A 9736-nucleotide genomic window follows, 5' to 3' on the forward strand; every position below is an offset into this window, starting at 1 on the left:
GACCTCTGTGGTCTACTTACATACATGAAGGCAAAACACTCATACACAATAAAAAAAAATTCATTAAAAAAAAATATAATGCAGTTAACCAAACAAATTATCTGGAGAAAGTAAAACTTTCAATCATCTAATGAAAGTGTAAGTAAAACCATAGGCTAAGATGATAGGGAAAAACGAGGCGCAGCTTACAGAGGCTTTAGATGCCTAGACAAGGTGGGTCAATCACCCACCATCCCTTGATTCAGGACTTTTTCAAGCACAAGGCTAGCTTGGAAGAGTGCGCGCCTAGCTTCTGCCCTGCTGGGTTAGGGAACACCGGACAAGTACTTTCCTCAACACCAGTTCTCAGCACACAGTGGACAGACTGATGGGGGGCAGCTCTGAGGTTTGACAATTTATCAACTAGGGATGTGAAGACTTCGGCCTAGAACACACTACAGAGAGTGTAAGTCCTTGCTAGGTGAACAGCATCAAATGTACTAACAATTAAAAAGAGAAGAAGAGAACTCTCCTTGTGAAGCTTAGCATGATGAAGGGCTGGTACTGAGGCAAAGCTGGTCAGGTCGAGGCGCTCTCCCCTTTGGGCCCAATGTAAATCTATGCGGAACATATACAGGTTCAACAGACTTTAGGAAACTTCAAGGCTAAGATAAGAAAGTCAACAGAAACTACTTTATCTCACTGGAAGGCGAGTATGTCCAGCGACTTCTCAAGCATCACGATGTGCATTCCAGTAAACCTACTCTTTTTCTTTGAGCTCTGGCAAATCCAAGTACCAGTGCTCTTCACTGATAATCTTCTTTTCTTCCTCTTCTAGCTGTTTCTTGGTTTCCGAGTCCAGGCCCCTCTGCATGAACTGTCAAAACAAAGTGAGACCAAGGCAGTCAGCACTCTTGCTCATGATAAGCACTTGGACCCTAGGCTGTCCCTGCTAGGCAGAGCTCAGCAGCAGTCCTGTAAATACAAACGAACCAAAACCTGTAGTTTTCCAGACTTCCTGGGATGGGTCCACTACAGATGCTTCACGTAGCCACTTTCATTCCTGTAGGTGAACCCCAGCCCTGAACACCTGCTGTGCCTTCATGACGCACAGCCACACACATCTGTATCAGATGCATGCACAAACACACACATGGTGGTTATGAAATCAAGCACCTTTACACTTAGGCGGTGGTTCTCTCCCAGAATATACCCCAAAGCTAGCAATTTAACTGCCCTCAAAACTGAGGGTCAGATCAAGCTTTGGAAAACCACAGGCTTCCAGCTCTGATGTGTCACTTTCCTGAAACAGTTATGTTCATATGGTTCTGGGCTGTAAAGGCAGGCAGAGCTGAGGAGTTCCAACTGGCACCTGACGGCCTACAGGCCTAAGATGCTGTCCTGCCTTTTACAGCAGAGCTCACCAAGCCCTGAAGAGTTAAAACCACAAAAACGAGCTTCCCTACAACCAAAGCACCACACTGGCAAACCTTCCACCACATCCTCTTCCTCCTACCATTACGACCACCTAGGTCCTTAACAGCTGCCCAAGTCAGAGGAATTCAAGACCATCACAGGGCTGATGAGATGGCTCACTGGTAAAGGTGCTTACTGCCAAAGCTGACAATCTGAGTTCCACCCCAGAACCCTCATGGTACAAGTAGAACAAACTCACACAAACTGTCCTGCACACACACACACAAACATAAATGTAGTAAAAATTTAACAAATACTGAAAACGAGTGACTTAGGATAAAGGCTCAGTGCCCTCACTCTGCCCGTCAGCTCTGGCTGAACAGCCACACTGGCTGGAGGCCCTTACACACTGCCTAGGCCTTCCCAGAGCACCTCCCCATCCCGCCAGTAAGGTCTCTCTAGTGAATGCAGCTGCTCATTCAGACCCAGAACAAGGGGACACCCTCCCACAGACTTGCAATGCCCAGTTGAAATTTGTTCACTTGGGTAGTGCAAAGAACTGTTTTAACATCTTCCCTTTCAAATCTAGAGTCAGACCTTCAGCGTACACCCTACTTGCATGATTTGTTTGGCTTACTCCAAGGGCTGTAACTGCTTTCAGTGCTTTCTAGCCGATCCACTCCATTTCTCTGAAACCAGTGATTACAAATCACACAAAGCGAAACCTGCTAAAACTGGCACTCTAAATTTGCTATAGGTAGAAAATAAGTGCTGCACCGCCAGGCCACAGTCCGCCTTCCTCTTACCACTTATTATCTAGATCCACCCCAGCCCAACTATGTTCAAACCTTGCATGTGAACTGTTTACTCTCCCAACTCCAAAAGGTTACTCATACCTTACTTCCTGTTCTTGAAAAACTCCACTGTTCTCTAAATCTGAGTTTGCATCTCACCATAAGCACTGATGGCCTATGCCTAAAAATGGTGGGACTTGATGACTGTTGAACGTAAGGATGGAAGGAATGTGGTACTATTTCTCAGAAGCAGCACTCTGATCTCATCTGTTCTTCGCCAGCCATAAGCAGTACTCTTGTGATGCTGGGGAGCAGTGGTGAATCCCAGCCTCGGGTCAGCCAGACCACCTTAGGGGTGATCAGCTGACACTCTGCAGTGCACTGTGCTCCTAAGGCTAGCTGTGTTAAACACATTCTACAATGCTGCTGCTTAGCGATGGGTTTAAGTCAAAGCCATCTACATGTTGACAGGAGGCAGGGACTGGCCGAGACAGGGTCTCATGAATCCCAGACTGCAAACTCACTAGGAGCCCTGAAATTCTGACCTTCCGGCCTCCACCTCCCAAGTGCTGGGGTTTCAAAACGTGTGCCAAGATGCCACTTTGCTTGGCTCAAACTGGTTCAATTTCAAATTCAAAAGTCAGTTTTAAAAGCTGGTGGGCAATTCACTTCCACCCCAACCTGCACCCAGGACACTGGGGTTCTAGGTGGTCTGACTGCAAGTTTATGCCTCGTCGGGCTCTTTTCAGCAAGCCTCAGGGCACTTATTTAACCTCGAAAATGAGCACGAACAGGCCCGTCTTGGTGGCCAACAGCTCCCCACTGCTCACGAGTCAACGCGGGGGGTGGGGTGGGGGTGGGCATCCGAAGCCGACTCCACTGCCGTGGTATGGATGAAAGTGTGTCATTCAGCACTCTGCAGTCTTGTTCTGATGGTCACAGAAACCAGATTGGGTGGTTACCAGGGGTTACAGCTGTCCAGGGACCTGCTGTGGCAAGGGTACCCAGCACTCAGGCCTGGCAAAGTGCAGGGGTGCGCTGAACACGTGATCCAAGGACAGGCCTCCATGGTTGGGCACCGTGGTTGCCTGCCACCCACTAACCCCTCCGCCTCACAGAGCTGAGCTGTTCTGAGTAAACAGGAACTTGGTATACCCACAGCTCTGCCTTCTGACTCTGAATTTGACTCCTGTGTTGGATTTTGAAAGAAGGATGGAGGTGAAGGACTTGGCCTGCCATCTACATCCAGGACACTATGGGTTCCCGAATTTACTCTCGAAGGAGTCTTTTTAGCTTAAGGAGGGGGAAATGGCTACGTTGGTAGAAATACTACTGTGCAGAGCCGGGGTGGCTTCCCACGGGGTCCCTGTCCTGACCTGTCCACTTGCACGCTGATTGTGATTCGTTTGCCTCTGACACTGATGCCACTGTGTCAACTTGTTCACTCCAAACCTTAGAACAGCTGCTGTTGTATGAGGTTGTAAAGGTCAACATTTTTAACCTGTCACCAAAAATCCTGTTATTTGATAATGCAAAGACTTAAAATGAACCCCCAAAGTTCTCAGCTCTCCCCATGCAATAAATAAGTGATTTAAGAGTAATAGTGTAATTGTAGCTCTGAATTAAACTCTGACAGGGAAGAGAACGCCTTGATCTTTTTATGCTACTGAATTTTAGAACACAGGATAGGTGATGCACTCAGTATCCTGTTAACCTGGGGTTATACAGCCAAGAAAACATTGTTTGGGGGCAAAGAAATATTTTGAGTAGGTCGTCACACAGCTGTGCATCGTGTCATGATAGAATGTGTTGGCATGTGAGAGGCAGCAACCTCATCCCAGTCTCCTTACTCTGTTGCTGTGCTGTGGCGGGGGCTGATGACGTGCAGTTACGGACAGAGCACTTAAAAAGCAGCCGGTGAGACAGGGATTGAATATTTACTTTTAGCCAAGTTAGACTTTAAAAATATTTATCTTTATTCACAGCTTTATTGTTTTGGAAGTACTGCATTTCATTTTAACCTCTGACAGTTCAGCAAAGTGCTGAAGTGTCAAAAGTGTCGAGTGTCATGTGTGTTCAAGGAACAGAAATACATGTAAAATATCACATTTCAGAGACTTAGTCTGCAAAAGTGAAGTAAAATGTTATCAGCTTTTTCGTATTGATTATGTTGGTTATGTATTAAAATAATATATTTGTTTTTATTTTATATTTAGGAATGTTTTGGCTTCATATTTATTGGTGTGCCATGTGTGTGCAAACCCAAGGAGGCCAGAAGACCCAGGTTCTCTGGAAAAGTAGTGAGTACTTTTGAGCCCTGGAATGTCAGAAGAAAGAGTCAGATCCTCTGGAACTGGAGTTATGGACAGTTGTTAGCACCATGTGGGTGCTGGGAATCGAACCCAGGTCCTTTGCAAGAGCAGCCAGTGCTCTTAACCATTGAGTCCAACTATTCAGTTTTTTTTTAATGTACTCTTACCGTCCCCCCCTTTCATTTCTGCAGCGTTGATTAAAGAACTGTGGGACCACATGGCTTCCCAGTCAGAAGCTGGAGTAGAAGACGGCCAGGAGAGGAGGCCCCTCTGGGAAGGTAGTCCGTGGACATAGCAGGTAAGTGTTAACCTTTTCTTCATTCGTTTTGTTGACACAAAAGCACAACTCTCACCTCAGAGGGGATAATAGATGGTTTATTCTGGAGCCAAATATGAGTGACCGTGGCCCAGGAACACAGATTCAGGTTACCCCAAATTCCATGTTCCAACCTGGTAACGGTTTCATGAAGTTTTTACAGTAACAGAACAATGAAAAGTCATGAATAGAGACATTTTTTAAATATATTGGTGAAAACATTGAGTAGGCGGATGTGGCAAAAGAGAAATCTCAGCTCTAGGCCTCAGATGTGGTGTGATGACACTCGGCCTTTTGGTTGGTCGGAGCTGATGGTCTGCTAAGTTAATATGTTCCCAAAGATTTTTTATCTGTTAGTCATGGGATTTTAAGTCAGAAACAAAGGTGGGCAAAGAACAGTGATTTAGGGGGCTAAAAACAGCCCAAGATAAATGGGAATTAGGCTCTGGACCTGCAACACTCAAACTCTCCACAATCATTGAAGTTCTGTTCAGTTGATCACCCTTTGTAGAATGTGCAGTTTCAAGATGCAGTTTTTCTGGGAACCTTGTTCACAGTTTTGTGAGTACCAGGTAGTGAAGGGACTTACTAGAGACAAACTAAAGATTTATAGACTACTGAGCAGTTGACAGAATTGATGAGAAGGGCTGAGAATGAAGGAAAGGGCAGGGGCTCTAAGAAGCAGGAAGGTAACGTCACTGTAAGAACGGATGCGCCCATGGATTTCTCTGCTCCTAGGACGCTGGACTCAAGACTTTCCAAGTCCGGGAGAGAGTCTCCTTTGGTCTTAGTGTAGGGAGGGCCTGACTTACAACCCAGGAGGCTACCCAGTGGGGAGAGGAATGCTGTTCTTGCTATTCCTCAGAGAGGAGACAGTCCCTATAATAGCCCAAGCTGCAGTGCCAAGGACAGATGCCCACTTACGGCAGCAGGGAAGAAGTCTCTGTTGAGATGGTCCCTGGACAAAGAACTGTAAATGTTGATTGGGGAACTCATGTATCCAACGTGAACATGAAATCTGTCTGTATCACAAAGTGTGCTTCCTCATCCCGCTCCCCTGATTCACTCATTAAACAAATACCATCTGGCTGCCGGTTATATGCAAACTGTGACTCCAGGTCAAGCAGCCTATGAACCCAAGTAATGTAAGATACCCCTTCGGCTCCCCCACTGGGGTACTTACTAAGCTCTTTCAGCTACTTGTGTATAGACTTCTTGGTTAAATCAAAACAGTACTGGTAGACATGGTTAGACAGGTTATCTGGGTAAATAATTTCTCAACATGTGATGACAGAATGACCGAGTGGACATTAAAATATGCTAAAAGGGGGAAAACATGATTTCTTGGGATTCTTTGTGTGTGCATGTGGTATGTGTGTTCCGTGTTCATATATGTGTGCACATGTATGTAGAGGCTGGAGGTCAATGTCAGGTGTCTTGTCATCACTTTATACTGCATTCTTAAAGATGGTCTCTCAGTGAACCTGGAGCTCACCATTTCAGACAGATGCCATAGCCCCAGTGATCCTCCTCCTCTTTCTGCCTCCTTTGCACTAGGGTTGCAGGCAGTTGGCTGTGCCTGGTTTGCTTGTGTTTGTGTGTTGTGTATGGTCAGGTGTGTGCACATGTGTGTGCTTACTTGGAAGCCAGAGGACTAACTACATGTAGTGTCGTGCCTACCACTCTCCATCTTACCCCTTGAAACAGGATATGTCACCAAACCTGGGGTTCAGTTAGTGTCCAGAAAGCCCCAGGGGTCACCCTTCCATCCTTCCACCTTCCCTGCAGTGGGGTTCCAGGTGCTCACACAACATCTGGCCTTTTGCACGAGGCGCTGTAGATTTGAACTCAGATCCTCATGCACAGCAAGCACTTCTACTCACCGAGCCACCTCAGTCCCTGTGCCTGCTTTTTGCGTGCTTGCTGGGGATCTGAACTCGGGTCTTCACTGTCCTCTAGGCACTTTACCGTGCTATTTTTCTAGCCTCTCCCTGGATGATTCTGATGATCATTTAGGGTTTGGAAACTACTAAGCTGTATAGATGTGCCTTCTAACTTTATATAAAATAAATTTAAATTTTAAATTTGGCATATATGTCTAATCATATATACCGAACTGGACTGACTTGTTCACAGAATTCGGTTTGTTCACATCCCATGTAGCGTTCCTGTCATGGTGCCCCCATTGTTTCCATTTCCTTTTCTTGAATTCTTGCCTAAATCTTAGGATTTTATGACTGACCGCCATCTACTATTTTTTTCTGCCTTTTATGTTAACAAGTACTTTTTAGTATCTAACACATTTTGCCCTTTGGTAGGTGACAGGGAAACACCCCTCCCCCAAGGATTTGTCAGACAAGGCCACAGGTCCCAAGAGTTTTTCATAAAGAGCTGTGTCAGGAAACCTAATCTGAGGAGCTTCAAGAGCCTTGTTTGGGGAAATGCCATCTAAAGGAAATCTTAAGATGAGTTATGAGTTTGCCCAACAAAAAAGAGAACGGAGCAGGAAAGAGCAGAGGCTGTCTCAGCCTGATAGGAATGCTTTGAATCCTTAGCAGTGAGAAGTCTGTAGAGGCCACTGAGGGCCAGGGCCTGGGGGCCCTGGGTGAGGGTGGTTGGATTTTTCTTTGAAAGTCCCTATGAAGTACCGAGCTATTGTTGTAAGCAAGAGAATGACGCCCTTTGGAAAGGACCAGAACAGTGTCAGTTCCGAGATCATGCCGGCCGAAAGAGTAGACACATGGAGGCAGGGAACACAACCCTAATGCAGGCTGAGCTCAGGGGCTGCAGCTGGCTCCAAGCCCTCGTGCACTGTTGGTCCTCATTTCTTTTAGACTGATTTCCTTTTTAATGTAGTTTCTCCTGTCACCTATGAGAGAAAATCCAAACCCAAGTCGGGAGTTGATAGTCCGCACTTTCTGTCCCGGGCTTCTAACCCTGTCATCCATTTTCCTAGGCCTGTCTTCTGTGTCTCAGTTTCCCCTCCTCTAGCTGGATTACCACACCCATTAGTCCTCCAAACATCCTCCGAGGAGCTAGATTTGTATATTGCCTTCTTTTGCCTGGAGTAGTACTTGGAGTTCACCCACCCTTTGAATCCTCCTTGAAGTCACCCACTATCAATTTGTTGGAGTCAGCGTGTGATTTTAGATCTAACAGTTTCTTTATGAAGTTGGGTGCCCTTGTGGGGTGGTAGATGTTTAGGATTGCAGTTTCTTCTTGGTGTATTTTTCCTTTAAAGAGTGTAAAGTGACCTTCCCTGTTTCTCCCGACTAGTTTTACTCTGAGATCTATTTTGTCACATGTCAGAATCGCTACACCTTCTTTCCTCACTCCCATTTCCTTCATGCCTTTTTCCATCCTTTACCTAGGGGTGGCGGTCCTTGATGGCGAGATGTGTTTCCTGGAGGCAGCAAATCTACGCATCAAGTTTTCTAATCCAATCAGTTACTCTGTGTCTTTTTTGCTGGGGAGTTGAGGCCATTAACATTGAGACTTATTATTGACCGATGTTTATTAATTCCTGTTCAGTTGGTATTGTAGTGCTGTTTTCTCAGATCTCCTTTGGTTAACTGTTGTGGGATAATTTATTCTTTCTCTTCCATCAAAGGAACATGCTGATGGGCTGTTTTACAGTCGGTGTCTTACTACACACTGTCTTTTTTTTTTCCAGTCTCAAAAAGAGACCAAATATTTTTCTTTTTAACCTTTAAGTTCTTGTTTAAGAATTAATTATTTTTATCTTATCAGCGTTTTGCCTGCATGTAAATAAGAGCACCACATGCATGCAATTCCTGCAGAGGCCAGAACTGGAGTATGGGTGGTTGTTAACTTCCTTGGGGGTGCTGGGAATCGAACCCAGGTCCTCTGGGAGAACAGCCAGTGCTCGTAACCACTGAACTATCTCTCCAACCCCTACCTTAAAGTTCTTACGCTCAGAAAAAAAGAGACCAGGCTAGAGAAGTCAAAGCCAGTAATCAAAAAGGAGACTTCTGAGACCGAACCATGCCACATACAGCTCGGTCCTATTGTCACTCAAAGGGCCCTAATCCCACCATTACAAAAAGAAAATGTCCATCTTTTCCTTATAAGGACATTTGTATGTTTCTATCTGTCTTGTCCTTTCATTTCTTACATGTAGTAAGTTTTGTATAAAATCCTCTTGGTTTTACAGATTTTTATCCTGTTCCAACTTTAGAATCAGAAAAACCCAAACAAACTAACAGACAAGAATCCCGCTCTCTTGGAGTGTTGACTGTGTGCTGGGTACTGTGCCTGAGAGTTGATTACAGGTGCAGTCAGCACCTCATGCCCCAGATGGCGAGGTTGATGGAGTGTGAATGCTTAGTTTTTGTGCTGGTTCCAAGTCCAGGCCTCCTCCAGCTCCTGAGTCATTGATGGTCTTACTGTGGTTGGCGATCTCTGGTCAGTGGGGCATGGACGAACCAAGATTTTATAACAAAAGTGAGTAAGGAAGTAACAGTTCCTTTTTAGAATCCATTGAAAGTATTAAAGGACAGTTAAATGTTTGTAACTATCTTGTTAACAGCAGTGGGGTTTGTGCCAAAGCAGAAGAGACTCGAATTAAATACTAGATTCCTCTGATTAGAAAAGATTAGTTTCAGCTGGGTGTGGTGGCGTAAGACTTTAGTCCCAGCACTTGGGAGCTAGAGGCAGGCAGAGCTCCGTGAGTTTGAGGCTAGCCTGCTCTACATAGTTCCAGGTTAGCCAGGGCCACATAGAACCTGTATCAAAAACAAACAACAGCAAAAGCCTAATAAAACAAAACAACACCAAAATAATCTCCAGGGGGCTGGAGAGATGGCTCAGTGGTTAAGTGCACTGGCTACTCTTGCAGAGGACGGGGGTTCAGTCCCCAGCATCCACATGGTGGCTCACAACTGCCTGTAACTCCAGTT

General features: G+C 45.6%; 1 protein-coding gene across 1 annotated transcript in view; it reads left to right on the top strand.

Moving 5' to 3' along the window:
* Positions 1-7456: 7456 nt before the first annotated feature.
* The window catches only part of LOC103725694 (1-phosphatidylinositol 4,5-bisphosphate phosphodiesterase gamma-2-like), an 89163-nt gene continuing 86883 nt past the window's right edge, over positions 7457-9736 (top strand). Inside the window, 1 exon segment of the mRNA XM_017795570.1 lies at positions 7457-7549. Within this exon segment, the coding sequence (XP_017651059.1) occupies positions 7457-7549 (93 nt within the window).

Source organism: Nannospalax galili, unplaced genomic scaffold (assembly GCF_000622305.1).
Source record: "Nannospalax galili isolate Female #2095 unplaced genomic scaffold, S.galili_v1.0 scaffold568, whole genome shotgun sequence".
Classification (NCBI taxonomy): domain Eukaryota; kingdom Metazoa; phylum Chordata; class Mammalia; order Rodentia; family Spalacidae; genus Nannospalax; species Nannospalax galili.